An 18,199-nucleotide genomic window follows, 5' to 3' on the forward strand; every position below is an offset into this window, starting at 1 on the left:
TCTCAGTCCCAACCCTCGAACTCAGCACCGCCTTCCTAACCTGCAATCTTCTTCCTGACCTCTCCGTTCCCACCCCTACTCCGGCCTATCACTCTCACCTTGACCTCCTTCCACCTATTGCATTTCCAACGCTCCTCCCCCCAAGTCCCTCCTCCCTACCTTTTATCTTAGCCTGCTGGACACACTTTCCTCATTCCTGCAGAAGGACTCATGCCTGAAACATCGATTCTCCTGCTCCTTGGATGCTGCCTGACCTGCTGCGCTTTTCCAGCAACACATTTTCAGCTCTGATCTCCAGCATCTGCAGTCCTCACTTTCCCCAGCATGGTAGCTGCGAAAAGTCCTACACATAAATCCAAAAGGATCGCAATAAAACTTTCAAGATAGTCGGCCGGCTTGTTTAATTGTTTTGATTAAGAACCGGAGAGGCTGCAGATCAGAAATAAAAGCAGAAACTGCTGCAAAACTTCGGCAGCATCCAGTTCTGAGGAAAGGTCGCCGGAGCCCAAACGTTAACTCGGATTTCTCTTCACACATGCTGCCAGGGCTTTTGCAGCGACTTCTCTTTAAAAAGTGTTGGGTTTTTTTTTTGTTTAGATTTCACGAAGCTCTCAGAGCGATATCGATGGAGTTAGTTGGCAGCCTCCCTGACCGAAACACTCAGCGTCCCTCCTCCTCCTCCCGCTCCCACCCGCCGCCGCCACGTACAGCACTCACAGGGCACTTTCCGGATGACCCACAGGTTGACCCAGATCTCGGCCAGCCAGAGGCAGGCGGCCACCGGCAGCGTGTACTGCGGCCGGAACAGGAGCCAGCGCTTCTCCTGCCACAGCGTCCCCAAGTAGGTGAGGCCGCGAGCTCGGCCCAGCGGGGCCGCGCGGGCCCTGGCTTTCAACATCCTCCGTCCGTCCGCGCGCACCGGCTGGTGGCGGCGGCAGCGCCTTTACCCTTTCACCTCTCACTCGCCCCGCCCCCATTTCAAACACAAACCGCCGTCTCCCAGGCACGCGCCGGGAGAATCTCACCTCGTCGTATTAACATTTCCCCGCTCGCTCATCTTTAACGCGGACGGAGTCTTTTTACATTCAGGATTTGTTTCTTTTTTTTCCGCGGGGTAGGTGGATTTTTACAAATAAAACTGAAGTGCTGCAGGATGACGTTCCGGGTGGATCAGTGCTTCCCCGTGAATTTAGTCTGAGATTCAGCTCGGAACGCTTGTTGATCGCCGCCGGTTTCCGGGGGGGACCGTATTTTCGGGTGGGGGCGCACCACGTTTGAACTTTCCGACCGCCTTTTAATGCGCCCTATTTCCCCCCCGGTATAATCACAATAAAGTTTAGGAGTGAACAAATAAACTAAAGCCGGTTCTGTAGAGAGGGGGTGTCCCCTCCTTTGTGGAGACGGACACAGGAAGAGGGAGAGTCAATGTGGGTGTGATCTGGGCCACGGACAGGAGAGAGGTAGGGGCTGAGGGTAACTCAATCAGGGCTTTAGAAATAGACAGGAAACCCTGGGCGGGAGGGAACAATTATCTCTGTGCTAATGTGAGGCAGTAACCTGCTATAACAAAACAAACACATTTCAGACCTAGTGTTCTAGGATAGCAGGAGACTGAAATACAGCCTTGACCCAGAAGAGCCAGTGGGACAATACAGCCTGAAGGGCAGGAACGACAGGAGTCTGATTCAATCTGATCTGGAATGGGAGGAGGGGACTTAATTTAGAGTCACAAGGATGATAAAAATCTAATATAGTCTGATTTGCAATAACAGGGGTGGTTGGGGTCTTTCATAATTGCCCAAAGGGAGAGGGATCTGGTCTGGAAGGATAGGATAGTGCCACGTTGAGTTCAAGTGAAGGTGAGCAGGGTAACAAGAATTAGATAAACCTTTGCGAAAACATGTCACTGTCAGGGGAAAAAAGACCAACGTAATCTGGGCTAGGAAAGTGGGAGAAAGTGACCCGATCTCATTTAAGTTCGGAGAGGGTGGCATTAGTGCAGAAAGGATTTGAACTGAGTCCAGACTTGTGTGCTAAGAGATTAATGTTGAATATCCCTTTAACACCACTGAAGATTGTTTAGAAAATGGATAATTTGCCAATAAGTAATTCGCGATACAAGGATCGGAATTACTGGGATGAACGCTATCACCACGAGGAGACCTATGAGTGGTTTGGTGCGTTTTCACGCTTTGAGCATTTGCTGAAGGAGGAGATTCAGACTGATGAAACCATCCTGGTCTTGGGTATGTTTTCAATTCAAATTTTCAGGTCTCCTCATGGTGGGGCTTGCTAAGCAAAGTGGGGAAAAAAAACGTTCAGTTGTTCGTTCTCTTGTCCGTGACCTTGGAAGTTTTAAAAACTACTTAATGATGTTGAGGCTACATAGGTTAATACCATTTCACAAAAGCAAAATATGGCAAATTCTTGAACCCTGAAATGAAATGGAACATGCATACAAAACTACTGAGCAGTTACAGCAGCAGTGGAGAGAGAAATGGGTTACCATTTCAGAACTGTGGCCATTCATCAAAACTGGGGAAGTTTGGAAATGCACGCGTACCCTTCCATTTACTGAAAAAAATACTTTAAACTTTTCCTGCTACATTCCACGTTGACAGGATAATCTGTGCTGTAGATATTACATAAATAAAAACCGAAAAGTACCGCGGATGTTAGAAACAAAAAAAGAAAGTTTTGGAAAAAGCTTAGCAGTTTGGCAGCACCTATAGAGTGGTCTGAGGAAGGGCCACAGGCTCTGAAACGGTTAACTCTGATTTCTCTCCACAGATGCTACCAGACCTGCTGAGCTTTTCCAGCAATTTCTGTTTTTATGTCTGTAATTATGCGCTTCTAAACATACTTCTAGGAAAAATTACATCACATCTGTTAGTCCAAGATTATAGAGAGTGGCACTTTTATGTTTCAAACTTTAAAATTAATTCTTTGCTGTTTGATGGGTAGGCCAACTATTTTATCCTAACGTTGTATTTTCATATTATTTTGGTACATGTAATGGAATACTGTTAAGAATACTATAACAATAGCAGCATGTGCTTAAGGAACATGGTTCTAGTTCTCTAGTACAATATAAATGTCCTAAACTGCTTCATTGCATTATAAAGCAATATTGACTGACCCATGTAAGGATATATTTACGTAATTGGTGTGAAACTGAGAAATTTTAAGCAGCATCTTAAAGTAGGCAGCCAGAAATGTGGAAAGGATTCGGAAGGAGATTTCAAAGCTTCGGCCTTTGGTAATTGAAGGCATGCTGACCATGGAGATGGTTTAAAAAGCCAGGATTGGAAAAGTGCAGCCATCCTTCAGGATTGTAGGATAAGAAGTTCACAGATATGGGGAAGTTGATATTGTGAAATTTGAAAATAAGTGTACACTTTTAATAAAGGGAAAATACTACAGTTGCTAGAAATGTGAAATAAAACATACTGCCAAAACTGCTGAGTTTTTAATTTATCTGTTCCAAGAGAAATGAGCTCATGTTTTGAGATCATGATTCTAACTTTTAACTGACTTTACATAACTGGGATTCTGTGTAGGTCTGTGAGGATGAGTATTAAATAAATAGAATGTGGTACAAATCCAGATCCAAGCAACGGAGTTTTGGATTATCTCAGATTTAAAAGGGTGGTCACTGGGATAAAAGCTGACGTAGAATAATAAAGTCCAGAGATACCAAATGAATGAGGGCTCTAACAGTAGATAAGGTGAGCAGGGGCAGTTCTAAGCAATATGATGAGGTGGAAATAGGCAATCTTTGAAGGAATGGATATCTGGACAAAAGCTTGGAGTCAAACATGAGAACAAAGTTACAAACCTAGTTAGAAAACCATTTTGTGCTCTTTGTCGATTTATTTTGCTGCATTTCTAATGTAAGAGTACATGTATAATAAAACAAGTAAAATGAAAGATGCTGGTAATCTTGAGTTTCTCTTTTATTATGTAGTAAAACAAATATTAACTTGAGTTCTATCAACAAGTTAAACCCTCAGAGATTGAACAGATCTGCCAAAATTTCCATAGTTTTTTTAATTTTAGAAAATAATTTGTTTGCAGGTATGAGAAAAAATAAGTAATTGTGATAATTAGTAAAACTCTACATAGTAATACATGCCATACCCTATAGTACTGCATCCACAACCAGGCTTGTTTTTTTGTCTGGGTTCACTAACTTCATAGAATCAAAGAATCATAGTTCACATGTACACCTTTCAGCCCATCTTGGCTCCCGAAAGAGCTACGCAGTTAGTCCCTTCTCCAATCCTGACTCTGTAGCCTTTTAAATTCATCACTTTCAAATATATTCCAAATCTCTTTTAAAAAGTTCTATGGAACATCTGTGTCCCAGGCAGTACATTCCAAATCCTAACAGCTCTGTATAAAGAAGTTTCTCCTCATTTTGTTTCTAGCACTTTTGGTGACAATCCTGAAATTATGACTCCCAAGTTAGATGTGCCAGCTAATGAAAACCAAATATCCTCCTTTGCTCTGTCAAAACTGATCATAAGTTTGAACACTTCAGAAAGATCACCTCTTAATCTTCTCTGGTCCAAGAAGAATAAGCCCGATTTCTCTAATCTTTTATCAAAAATCCCTTATTCCTGGTATCATTCCCAGTAAATCTCCTTAGCACTGTTTCCAAGGCTTTAACATTCTTCCTGAATTAAGGTGCCTAGAATTGTACACAATACTCTAAACGTGGTCTAATCAACGATTTGTCAGGGTGCAGCATCACTTCCTTACTTTTATACTCTATACCTCTATGTATAACCCCAAGGATCCTATAAGCCTTCTTAACAACTGTTGCAACTTGCCTGACCACCTGAGAATTATGCAGTTGAACTCCGCGGTTCCTTTGTTCCTGAACTCTCTTCAAAGTTATACCAGTGAGTCTGTATTATTTCTTGGTGTTTATTCTACCAAAATGCATTACTTCACATTTCTCAGTATTGAAATTCAACTGCCAGGTGTCTGCCCATTTAATCAACTTGCCAATTATCATCTGAAAACTTAGAAAGTTTGCCTTATACTTCCATCTCCAAATCATTTATAAAAATCAGAAAAAGCATGAGTCCCAACACCTATCCCTGGAGGACACCACTTTGAATGCGTCTCAAGTCTGAGAAATGCCCATCTACCCCCTCTCTCTTTCCTATCTTGTAGCCAACTTCTATTCCATGCTGCGAAGAACCCATCAATCCCAAACGTTTCTAATTTTCTAAATAACTCACTGTGTGGCACCATATCAAATGCTGCCTTAAAGTCCAAATATACAACATTTACGGCACTGTCACCCACTGCCTGTGGCATCTTTTTCAAAGGACTCAATTAAATTTGTCAGACATGACCTGCCCTAGACAAAGCCATGTTGACTGTCTAGTATTAACTTATTTTTCTCTAAATGTATATTTATAGTATCCCTTATGGCTTCCATCAGTTTTCCTACTATTGATGTTTGTAGTCTCCTGGCCTATCCTTTGCCCCTTTCTTCAGTAGCCTCCACTAGCCATTCACTGCGAGGGTTGCTTTGCCTATGAGAAGGCCAAGAAGTAATGGTGGTGTTTTTTTTATTGTTTGCATAATGTGAATGCTACTTGCTAGGTAAGTTTATTGAACATTTTTACTTGCCCTTGAGTAGGGCGGCACGGTGGCACAGTGGTTAGCACTGCTGCCTCACAGCGCCTGAGACCCGGGTTCAATTCCCGCCTCAGGCGACTGACTGTGTGGAGTTTGCACGTTCTCCCCGTGTCTGCATGGGTTTCCTCCGGGTGCTCCGGTTTCCTCCCACAGTCCAAAAGATGTGCAGGGTCAGGTGAATTGGCCATGCTAAATTGCCCGTAGTGTTAGGTAAGGGGTAAATGTAGGGGTATGGGTGGGTTTCGCTTCGGCGGGTCGGTGTGGACTTGTTGGGCCGAAGGGCCTGTTTCCACACTGTAATGTAATGTAATCTAATCTAATCTAAAAGATAGTGATGAACTATTTTCAGAGGTCTTGGTGTGGGAATTCCACGATTTTGACCCAGGGACAGTGATGGAACAGTGATTATGGTTCCATGGTGTGTGGTTTGCAGGGGAACCTGCAAGTGGAGAAGTTCCCATGCATCTACTGCCCTTTTCCACAAGGTGGTGGAAGTCACAGGTTTTTGATGCTGAAGGTGCTGTTGAAGGAGCTTTGCACATAGAGCCTGAGGAAACAGTATATCAATGGAAAGAAAAACTTTTATCAGAAAGCCAAAAGAACTAGAACCAGATAATGTATAAAACATTTCCTGGAATGATTTGAATCTGAGCTTCTTGTGAAATATTTAGAACTATTGAAGCCAGGAAAATCAGAAGGAGATGATGGAGTTCCTGTTAAATTGATAGAAGGACTCAAGGGTAACAAGATAATTCATTAAAATGTAAGGAAGTATTATAATATTATTGGTTATCCCTCACAGACAATGTTTTCCATGTGTCCAAAATAGCAGAAGTCAATTTGAGATCTGCAGATTTTGTGCCATGTAAGACATTTGTTCTCATATACAATATCTAGTTGAGTATTATTCATTAGGTCATAGCTGGCTTTTGCTGCTTTTTTTTTACTCTTTGTTCTGTCATCGTTGGATATCAGAATGATGTGATCCTTCCCACTTAATCTGCCTCCATCTGTTTTGGTCAAAGCCATAGTCTAAATTGATGTCAATGTTGCATTTTTAAAATATTAAAACAAAAGCCATGTACAACAGATGCTGGAGACCTGACAATTGCAGAAAATGCTAAAGAAATGCAACCAGACTGATAACATTGATGGAGAAAGAAAGTGTTAACATTTCAAGTCTACAGCATCCCTGGAAAATGTGGATATGGACCAATAGAGTGATGATGTTTAACAACTTAGTTTTAAAATTGGCTCTTGGGATCAACAGAATGTGAAGCCTTGAGATATGCTGAAATGAGTGGAGAACCTCCCCTTGGGGAGGACCACTGTTACTTGAGAAAATAAACCTTTTGGGGAAAATGCAATTTTAAATAGGTTTGTACAAGTAATTGCAACTTTACAACTTTAACTGTAGAGGGCAGTCATGTAATTCAGGAAAAAGTTTTAAATTTTTCCTCTGTATTTTACAATTTTATTCTCTTCTAGCTTTCTTTCTGTTATTCATTACTTATGGGCCAATGGCTGTATATTTTGATCCATTTAGAGCATGCAGGCTTCCCCATATTTAGAGACAAATGATTTGATTTGATTTATTATTGTCACATACCAAGTTATTGTGAAAAGTATTGTTTTGCATGCTAATCAGATAAATCATACCTCATGTAAGTCTACCAGGGTATTGGAACGGAATACAGAATATAGTGTTGGAGCTACAGTGAATGTGCAGAGAAAAATCAACTCTAAGATATGAGAGGTCTGTTCATAAGCCTGAGAGCAGCTATTTGGTATTAAATGAACAAAGTCTCTGAGGTTCATTGATGTGGACATGGCTGTGTTGGACAGGGGTGAACAAAGTCAGAAATCACGCAACACCAGGTTTTAGTCCAACAGGTTTATTTGGAATCACAAGCTTTCAGAGTGCTGCTCCTTTGTCAGGTGAAGTGACAAAGTGAAGTTTTGTTCTGAGGCTTGGAGCCCAGAGTTGGGACAATTTTCCACTCCACAAAACTGACCTGAAAGAATTTTGGATTTTTATTCTGAGGGCTTAGAGTCTGCGCAATCCATGGTGGGAGTGACTCTGGAAAGACTAGGGAGACGGCCTAAGCAGGAGGCCTGCATGACTGCACCAGTAGTTTGTCAAAGGTAGTTTTAAAAAGCGATAAAGCAAAGGATAACCCTCACTCCTCAGTTCCCCACACACCATGAAGGCCATTCACTCCTACTTCATGCCCTGCACTTAACCCCATGTCTGATCATACCCTCAATAAGAACCTTTGTTTTTATCACATTTATTACATTCTCCACTGACTTTTCATGCCACTTCTGTACTAACTTCTCATAGCCCTTTCATTGTCAACCAGTACCTTTCTTGCTCTGCCTTGTGGTCCCGAAAAATTTGATGCCAACTTAATGGTAATTCATTCTAAGCTAAGCTTCTACCAACATCCTTTGCCCTTATGCCAACCTCACCAACACATGCAGTATTCACCATGCAAAGTTCTAAGACCCATGATGAGATAAAATTCTTGTGTCTGTTGGAGAGTTTGCTGTTAAATGCAAAAAAAAATGAAAAAAACATTCACTGCATTTAACCTATTTTAATTAATTACAAAAACAAGTATTGGAATACCTAGTACCAGTTCAAAGAGTGTATAAGCACTTGGGGTTATCAAAATGTGACCTGAAAGGTACCTAACTGTGCAAAGGGAAGGTTGTAAAATCAATGTTGCAATCCTAATCTTGCAATGAACCCTCAAGCATATGTCAACAGAAAGGATAAACACGTTTGTTTTTAAAACAACAGAAATCTTCTTCAAAATTTCAATGGGCAAGTGTATTAAATGCAACGAGACAACTCTCTTTGAAAGTTCCATTGGTGGTTCAGGTTTGTAGTTTCCTTTGGAAGATCTGTCAACAGTTCAGACTGACAAATATCTTTGAGAGCTCTACTGACAGTTTCCTTTGATTGTTCTCTTGGCAGTTCCATTGAATTTATGCACTCTTAAATCCATATTCATGTCTACTTTTAACAATCTCAAAGGGCAGATTACCTCTCCCAAATGATACATAACTTGTAAAAGTCTTATGTGACCATAGCGTTGCAGTATTTAGACCCTGATCTCACTAAGTTTAATCTGCACTCATATTTTTCTCACTTTGTCAATGAAAATCAGACATTACTGGAGGCAGCTGATGTGTTACTTGGGCAACTGTCTCAACGAACCAGGATGAGTAATCTGGAATCCAGCCCCACATAAAAATAATATATGCTGCCTGGATTCCAGCCTCTGGAACCATAATTGTAACAAAGGAGAGCTCTTCATTGTTGTGAAAATATGGGTATTATCCTGCGGATGAAATGCCAATGAACTGCCACCAGGGGTCAATGCTGTACTGTATTAACAAACTCTCAAAAGTAGCTAGTTGCAGTAAAATACAATTGTATTCTTGGCGTAGACTTTCTAACAGGTAGAACCACATAGTTGTATTTTTTATCGCAATTATTTTTGGTTGTCATAATTCATTTTAGTATGGTTCATTAAATCAACAAACACATTTTAGAAATACTCAAAGGAATATATTGTACCTTGACAGAAATATTGAAGGAATGCTGAATCATCAAAACTGTAAATGCAGGCAGTGACTTTTTTTTTTCAGGAGTCTACTGTATTTTTACTTTTTCCATGACAAATATTGTGCCTTATTTTTTGGTTAGTATGTATTATGCTTTGCATCTGAATGCAAAATTAGAAAGCTTGAAAAACACTGCAAGACAAGCCAAGTATTGGTTAAAAGCTTCTCAAAACATGTTTGAGTCTTCTCAAACAAGCATTGAATAGTGCAATTGTTGTAGTCTTTAACAACTGAAATGTTTGTAGAGTTCTCATAATGAATGGTCTGTAGGTATCAGTGAAAGACACCAGCAACACATCAGAACTTCGAAATTTAGGGGGCGGAGGTGACTATAGTCGCCATAACTAAGGAGAAGGTGCTGGGGACGCTAAAAGGTCTGAAGGTGGATAAATAACCTGGACCAGATGGACAAAACCCCAGAGTTCTGGAGGTGATTGTAGAGGCATTGGTGGTGATCTTTCTGGAATCGTTGGAATCATAGAGGGTCCTAGAGGACTGGAAAATGGCTAATGTGACCCTGTTTAATAAGTGGGGAGGCAAAAGACAGGAGACTACAGGCCAGATAGCCTGATCTTAGTCATTGGTAAGGTATTATAGTCCGTGATTAAGGATGAGATTGCAGGATAATTGGAAGTGCATGGTAAAATAGGGCACAGTCAGCATAGCTTCATCAAAGGGAGATAATGCCTGAAAAAAAGTTAGAATTCTTTGGGGAGGCAACAAGCAAGTTCGACAAAGAAGATCCCATAGACATGATCTATTTGGATTTTCAGAAGGCCCTTTGACAAGGTGCTGCACAAGAGGCTGCAACAGGGATGGACAGGACCGGCAGCTGAACGTTCCAGGATACAAATGCTACAGGAAGGATAGAAAGGGGGACAAGAGAGGAGGGGGAGTGGTGTTTTTGATAAGGGATGGTATTACTGCTATACTTAGGGAGGATATTCCTGAGAATACATCCAAGGACGTTATTTGGATGGAACTCAGAAATAAGAAAGGAATGATCACATTATTGGGATTGTATTATAGATCCCCTAATTGTCAGCAGGAAATTGAGAAACAAACTTGCAAGGAGATTTCAGTTATCTGTAAGAATGAAAGGAGGTTATGGTAGGGGGGATTTTAACTTTCCAAACATAGACTGGGACTGGCATAATTTTAAGGTTTAGATGGAAAGGAATTTGGTAAACCTATACAAGAAAATTTTCTGATTCAGTATGTGGATGTACCTACTAGAGAAGGTGCAAAACTTGACCTACTCTTAGGAAATAAGGCAAGACAGGTGACTGAGGTGTCAGTGGGGGAGCACTTTGGGGCCAGCTCCCCCACTAACTTTATTAGTTTTAAAATAGTGATGGGAAAGGATAGACCAGATCTAAAAGTTGAAGTTCTAAGTTAGAGGAAGGCTAATTTTTATGGTATTATGCAAGATCTTTCAAAAACTGATTGGGGCAGATGTTCACAAGTAAAGGGACGGCTGGAAAATGGGAAGTCTTCAAAAATGACAGTAAGAGTCCAGAGATAGTATATTCCCATTCGGGTGAAAGGAAATGTTGGTCGGCTTAGGGAATGCTGGATGACTAGAAGAATTGAGGTTTTCGTTAAGAAAAAGAAAGAAGCGTGTTAGGTATAGACAGGAGAGATCGAATGAATCCTCAGAAGTGTATAAGGGCAGTAGGAGTATACTTAAGAGGGAAATCAGGAGGGCAAGAAGGGGACTTGAGATAGCTTTGGCAAATAGGGTTAGCAGACTCCAAAGGGATTTTATGAATACATTAAGAACAAAAAGGTAACTAGTGAGAGAATAATGCCCCTCAAAACTCAGCAAGGGAGCCCATGTGTCGAGACGCGGGAAATGGGGGAGATACTAAACGAGTATTTTGCATCAGTGTTTACTGTAGAAAAGGACATGGAAGATATAGAATGTCGGGAAATAGATGGTGACACTTTGAAAAATGTCCATATTACAGAGGAGGAAGTGCTGGATGTCTTGAAATGCATAAAAGTGGATAAATCCCCAGCACCTGATCAGGTGTACCCTAGAACTCTGTGGGAAGCTAGGGAAGTGATTGCTGGGTCTCTTGCTGAGATATTTGTATCATCATTAGTCACAGGTGCGGTACTGGAAGACTGGAGGTTGGCTAACGTGGTACCGCTACTTAAGAAAGCTGGTAAGGACAAGCCAGGGAACTATAGACCTGTGAGCCTGACATCGGTGGTGCGCAGGTAGTTGGAGGGAATCCTGAGGGACAGGATTTACATGTATTTGGAAGGGAAGGACTGATTAGGGATCGTCAGCATGGCTTTGTGTGTGGGAAATCATGTCTCATGAACTTGTTTGAGCTTTTTGAAGAAGTAACAAAGAGGATTGAAGAGGGCAGAGCGATCGATGTGATCTATATGGACTTCAGTAAGGCATTCAACAAGTTTCCCCATAGGAGACTGGTTAGCAAGGTTAGATCTCATGGAATACAAGGAGAACTAGCTATTTGGATACAGAATTAACTGAAAGTAGAAGACAGAGGGTGATGGTGGAGGGTTGCTTTCCAGACTAGAGGCCTGTGACTAGTGGAATGCCACAAGGATCGGTGCTGGATCCACTGCTTTTCGTCATGTATATAAATGATTTGAATATGAACATAGAGAGGTATAGTTAATAAGTTTGCAGATAACACCAAAATTGGAGGTGTAGTGGACAGTAAAGAAGGTTACCTCAGATTACAACAGGATCTTATCAGATGGGTCAATGGGCTGAGGAGTGGCAGATGGAGTTTAATTTAGATAAATATGAGGTGCTGCATTTTGGAAAAGCAAATCTTAGCGCGACTTATATACTTAGTGGTAATGTCCTGGGGAGTGTTGCTGAACAAGGAGATCTTGGAGTGCAGGTTCATAGTCCCTTGAAAGTAGAGTTGCAGGTCGATAAGATAGTGAAGAAGGCATTTGGTATGCTTTCCTTTATTGGTTAGGGTATTGAGTATAGGAGTTGGGAGGTCATGTTGCGACTGTATAGCATGTTGGTTAGGCCACTTTTGGAATATTGTGTGCAATTCTGGTCTCCTTCCTATCACAAGGATGTTGTGAAACTTGAAAGGGTTCAGAAAAGATGTAGAAGGGTGTTGCCAAGGTTGGAGGATTTGAGCCTGTGGCTATTTTCCCTGGAGCATCAGAGGCTGAGGGATGACCTCGTAGAAGCTTATAAAATCATGAGGGCATGGATTAGATAAACAGACAAAGTCTTTTCCTTGGGGTGGGGGAGTCCAAAACTAGAGGGCATAGGTTTAGGGTGAGAGGGGAAAGATATAAAAGGGACCTAAAGGACAAGATTTTCACGCAGAGGGTGGTGTGTGTATGGAATGAGCTGCCAGAGGAAGTGTTGGAGGTTTGTACAGTTTAAAAGGCATCTGGGTGGGTCTATGTATGGGAAGGATTTAGAGGGATATGGGCGAGGTGCTGGCAAATGAGACTAGATTAGGTTAGGATATCTGGTCGGCATGAACGGGTTGGACTGTTTCTGTGCTGTACATCTCTATGACTCTATAACTCATGGTGTTTGGGGCAAGGTACTGGCATGGATAGAGGATTTGGTGACTGGTAGAAGGCAGAGTGTGTGATGAAGGTGTCATTTTCAGTATGATAGCCAGTGACTAGTGGAGTTCTACAGTGTTCCGTGTTGCAACCACAACTCTTCATGTTATGCATTAACAACATGGACATAGCAATAATGCTATCCTGAAGAAGGGCCTGTGCCCGAAACGTCGAGTCTCCTGTTCCCTGGATGCTGCCTGACCTGCTGTGCTGTTCCAGCAATAAAGTTTCAACTTTGATCTCCAGCATCTGCAGACCTCACTTTCTCCTCGACATAGCAATAATGCCCTAATTTCCTACATTTTCAGATGACACAAAGATAGGTAAAGGGAAAGGTAGCATTGAGGATGTGCGAAGGCTGCAGAAGGACTTCGACAGTCTAGGAGAGTGGGCAAAGAAGTGGCCGATGTTATACAATGTGAGATTATGCACTTTGGTAGGAACAATAGAGGCGTAGACTATTTTCTGAATGGGGAAAGGCTTTGGAAATCTGAAGCACAAAGGCAATTAGTAGTCCCATTTCAGGATTCTCTTCATGTTAACTTGCAGGTTCAGGTGGAAATTAGGAAGGCAAATGCAGTGTTAGTATTCATTTCAAGATGGACAAAATACAAAAACAGAGATGTACTTCTGAAGCTGAATAAGGCTTTGGTCAGTTAGTCCAGTATCTATGGAAAAATGTGTTAGGGTTGGAGGGGATCCAGCAGAGATTTACAAGATGAAGTGCTTGTCATATGAGGAGCGGTTGAGAACTCTGTACAGAGTGGAGTTTCGAAGGATGAGAGGGCATCTGATTTAAACTAATTGAATACTGAGGGGCATGGATATAGTGGACACAGTGCAAATGTTTCCACTAGTAGGAGAGACTAGCATCCAAGGATGCAGCTTCAGGTCCTTTAGAACTGAGATGAGGAGGAATTTCTTCAGCCAAAGGATGGTTGATCTGTGGGGGCCGTTGCCACAGAAGCTAAGTCATGATGTGTATTTAAGACCGAGATAGATAGGTTCTTGATTGGTAAGGGGCTCAAGGATTATGGGGAGAAGGTGCGAAAATGGGATTGAGAAACATGTCAGCCATGATCAAAGCAAACTTGATTGTCATACAATCATGGAGTCATACAGCACAGAAACAGACTCTATGGTCCATCCCAGTCCATGCAGAGCAGAATCCCAAACTAAACTAGTCCCACCTGCCTGTATCTCTCCAAACCTTTCCTATTTATGTATCCATCCAATTGTCTTTTAAATGTCGTGATTGTACCCGCATTCACCACTTCCCCCAGAAAGTTCATCCCACACTCGAATTACCCTCTGGATAAAAAAATTGCCTCTTATGTCTTTTTTTAAAATCTCTCTCCTCTCACCTTTGAAATGTGCCCCCTCGTCTTGAAATTCCCATTTTAGGGAAAAGACAACCACCATCAACTTGATCTAGACCTCATTATTTTATAAACTTCTGACAGGTCACCTTTCAACCTCCTACACTCCAGTTAAAAGAGTCCGAGGCTATCCAGCCTTTCTTTATAACTCAAACTTTCCATATCTGGCAATATCCTGGTAAATCTCTTCTGAATTCTCTCCAGCTTAATAATATCCTTCCTATAGCTGGATAATCAGAACTGGACACAGTATTCCAGAAGAGGCCTCACTAATGTATTGTACAACCTCAACATAACACTCCAACTCCTTTACTCAAATGGCCTACACTTCTGCTCCTATATCTTATGATCTTATTTGGTTAATGTGGCATGTTATCAGAGGCAGTGATTTGATAATCCTGGCAAGCCAAATTCATAAAATTTAAGGATTAATAATAAGAGAAGTAAATATCGAGGAGAATTTAACAATCAGAAGTGATATTTGGTCTGTGTTTTCAATAGTCTCAAAGAAGCCTTGAATAATGCCAGCACAGGCAATGTAACTTGAGAACAAGGTGGTAGTAATTAGTTGTGATTGATGATAGTCTTTCAGAATTTCACAACCTTATCAAATGTTGTGAAAATCTTGGAATGAAAAAGTATAAAATACAAATCATTTTCACTTTCTTTAAATTACTCTGTTCTGTTTCCTGTTGATTCATTATTCCTGCTGCAATGTACTTGTTGAAAATATGCATCAGTGTTCCCACAGAACTTTCACACAAAGTGAATATTTTGGGCAGCACTGTCATTAATTTGTACTAGCCTATATTTTGTGTCAGGACATTACTTTTTGAGAAGATATACCATTGTCACTAAGTCACTTAACAGTTATCTGCTGAAAGCTGTAATCTGAAAAGTAGCTGAAAATATCTGGGAAGGAACAGCTGGATCCAATTCCGTTCAGATGAATGAGATTGAATTCTAATTAATAGAGGATTGGGTTGAAATGAAAACAGGCATAAAGTGCTGGAAATCTCTAACAAAATAAGTTCTCAAAGATGGATTTACTAAGAAATACTTCCAAAACCTGAAGGCCATCTTGGCTTGAAGATTCCCAAACTTACCCCAAAGAATGGCAAGGAATCAAAGAAACAGATTGTAAATTTTTGAAGTCAAATGAATTTTCTTTCAATATTGAAGTTCGTTAATTTCCTTTTATTTGTGACTTTCCTGGCTATAGAAAGAACTTGTAAATTTGCCGTTTCCCTTGCCCACCATTTTAACTATTTGATCATTTCTTTTTTGTTAATCGACTTCATTAATGTAAAGTGTCTGAAGTAAACATGGTTCCTTTGCTACTGTCTCAACCTGAACTTGAAGTTTTGCATTCTGTTATACATAACTGAACTTTAAATTGTGTGTTCTAGTCAATACCAAAGAGTACTAATTTCCAATGAAGCCATAATCTGTTCTTTAGTCAATTCTGGGCACAAGCGTTTCAACATCTTTCTTACTGACATCTAATGCAGCATCCTTCAATGTTTTCTCAAAGATTTAGTTCTGCTTGCTTATCATACCTTGCTGACCTTTAGTGGATGCATGGTCTTACCAATATTTTGAATTTATTATGTTTACATTTAGATCCCTTCATGGCCTCACTCCTGACTCTGAAACCAGTAGCCTGATATCCCACCTGTACATTTAAATCTTTTGGTCTTTCAGTTACTTTGACTTCTGTCTCTGAAAGGCCCCTCTACATCTCTTCAACCTTCTTGCCAAAGCCCATCTTTCTGCTTGTTTTTATTCTAATGTCTCCCTTCATGGGGCTTAGTGTTTATTGTTCTTCTGCTTCTCATTTTTGAAGAGGAGGTGAACTGAATTATTTTACTGTCCTCCTGTCTGTAGCAAAAATATGGGCTTTGAACCTTTCTTTTCTTGTTTTTTTCTTTTAAAAAAAGATGGTGGTGTTTTTCCTTAAACACTCTTGTTAAGTTCAATTTAAAGTTGACCCACAGCAAATTATTTTAGCGTTAGAACAAAGTAGGATTTATTACTGCATTCAAAACTTAGGAAATGGTTCCTGACACATTCACATACGCATACATCCAAAAAAGAATGGTTACAAATGATTTAAAATCGAAGATATCAAAATTAGTTCATGTAAATTAGAGTGCCAAGTAAATCAGCTTCCAATTGATGTTCTTCCAGTTAGCTGTGAACAGAAGTCACTTGTGTGGGACTTAAGATGCAGTTGTAATTTTTATTTTTTTTAGTTTGAACTGTTTTTCAAATCAACCTGTTCAGGGATGTTATCATAGATCTCTTGCAACAGGTGGGACTTGAATCCAGGTCTCTTGGTGTAGGGATAGGGACACTACCACTGCACCACAACAGTCCCTCAGATGCAGTTGGATTTGAAGTACTTGTAAGCTGGAAATTGGCTCACTTCACAGGTGATCAGACTTTACTGAAACCTGATTCCTGATGAAGGGATGAAATTGTATTGAAATGTCAACCTAGATTATGTTATGAAGTTTCAAGAGTGGTTTGTAAACATATCACTTCCTGACATTGGCCAAAAGTAATGGTACGGTGCCACGATTGAGAGCTAATTTAAAATTTCATACAGAGATTGATCCCTGATGAAGGGATCCTGCCCGAAACGTCGATTTTCCTGCTCCTCGGATGCTACCTGACCTGCTGTCCTTTTCCAGCACCACCCTAATCTTGACTGATCTCCAGCACCTGCAGTCCTCACTTTTGCCTTTACTAAAACTTGTTTATTCTCTCAAGTGGATGCAATAACTTCAATGTCAATATTCAAAGCAAAGCCAGGACGCACTCCCGGAAACCACGAGCTATCATTCAACTGACTCTGAAAGCAGATGACCTCATCATTTTATTCATTCTAGTCATTGATTTCAGTTCACTCTGCATATATAGGTGTCCACTTTCATTATGTGTGAATAATGCACCCTGAAGTTGTTATTACTATTGTTTTGCAGCATTTTTACAAAAGATAATTACTGCTGCCCACATTGCTTTCTTTGAAAGCTTTTTATGATATCAGCTTTAATAAAAAGCAAGATGCCTATGGTTTTATATGCTTACTAGGTTGCACTGGTGCATGCTTTCTATGAGCCCCAACTGCTCCTGTTCATTTCGTGTTTTGTGGTATACTCTCAGATTCCAGGAAATTTCAGCGAAGTGTTATGAGCAATATTGGTGTGATGTAGGCAAAAGTTGGATCAGGGAATTGCCAGCCTACAATGACAGATGGAAATTAGCTCTTTTGTAGTGTTATTGGTGATCATCTTGTTTCCAATGATTGTGAAATTCTGACAGTCATGTCGTATTTACAATATTTGTTGCTGAAAGCCAGAAGGCCAACTTGTTTTCACGGTCGCTTCAGCTTTCTCTGCGAATATGTTGAGCCTGAGACCAATCTGAAAACCTTCTGTGCTGACCTGATTGAAGTCACTTATTTTGCTCAGTTTGAGACATCAGTCTGGAAGATGGATCATATGTGTAATAGATAGTTAATTATCTGTGCTTCTATTATCTATAGAAACTGTCACAGGACTTGGTGCTAAATTGTGAGACCAATGTAACTTGAGTGTTGGTTGAGGAGACTATTAGGATGCAGTAATCTAGTGATGTGACCACTTCGTTGGTTGTGAAGTGCTTTGAAAGGTTGGTCATGGCATTAATCAACTCCAGCCTCCCCACTACTCTTGACCCACTCCAATTTGCCTATCGACCAACAGATCCACGTCAGATGCCATATCACTTGCACTTCACTCCTCCCTAGAACATCTTGACACCAAGAACAGCAATGTAAGAATCCTACTCATTGACTACAGTTCAGCCTTCAACACTATTATCCCCTTGAGACTGATTACTAAACTTAGTGATCTCAGACTAAGCCCCACTCTCTGCAACTGGATCCTCAGTTT

The 18,199-nt window shown here is 40.8% G+C and overlaps 2 protein-coding genes across 5 annotated transcripts in view; one reads left to right on the forward strand and one right to left on the reverse strand.

Moving 5' to 3' along the window:
* alg3 (ALG3 alpha-1,3- mannosyltransferase) overlaps positions 1–1,111 on the reverse strand; it is a 38,768-nt gene extending 37,657 nt beyond the window's left edge. For 2 of the 3 annotated variants that reach the window (XR_006313446.1, XM_043702445.1), the window contains exon 1: positions 718–967. Coding sequence is in view for 2 of the 3 variants with exons in the window: in XM_043702445.1 (XP_043558380.1) it covers positions 718–898 (181 nt within the window). In the remaining variant the exon portion in view is untranslated. Of the gene's footprint in view, positions 1–717; positions 968–1,025 lie in introns of those variants that run through there. The other variant, XM_043702446.1, reaches the window with a different exon arrangement.
* A 483-nt stretch (positions 1,112–1,594) lies between these two features.
* ece2a (endothelin converting enzyme 2a) overlaps positions 1,595–18,199 on the forward strand; it is a 284,563-nt gene continuing 267,958 nt past the window's right edge. For both annotated transcript variants that reach the window (XM_043702447.1, XM_043702448.1), the window contains exon 1: positions 1,595–2,246. In XM_043702447.1, coding sequence (XP_043558382.1) covers positions 2,087–2,246 — 160 coding nt within the window. In that variant the 5' untranslated portion in view covers positions 1,595–2,086. The remainder of the gene's footprint in view (positions 2,247–18,199) is intronic.

The sequence above is a fragment of the Chiloscyllium plagiosum genome, chromosome 13 (assembly GCF_004010195.1).
Source record: "Chiloscyllium plagiosum isolate BGI_BamShark_2017 chromosome 13, ASM401019v2, whole genome shotgun sequence".
Classification (NCBI taxonomy): domain Eukaryota; kingdom Metazoa; phylum Chordata; class Chondrichthyes; order Orectolobiformes; family Hemiscylliidae; genus Chiloscyllium; species Chiloscyllium plagiosum.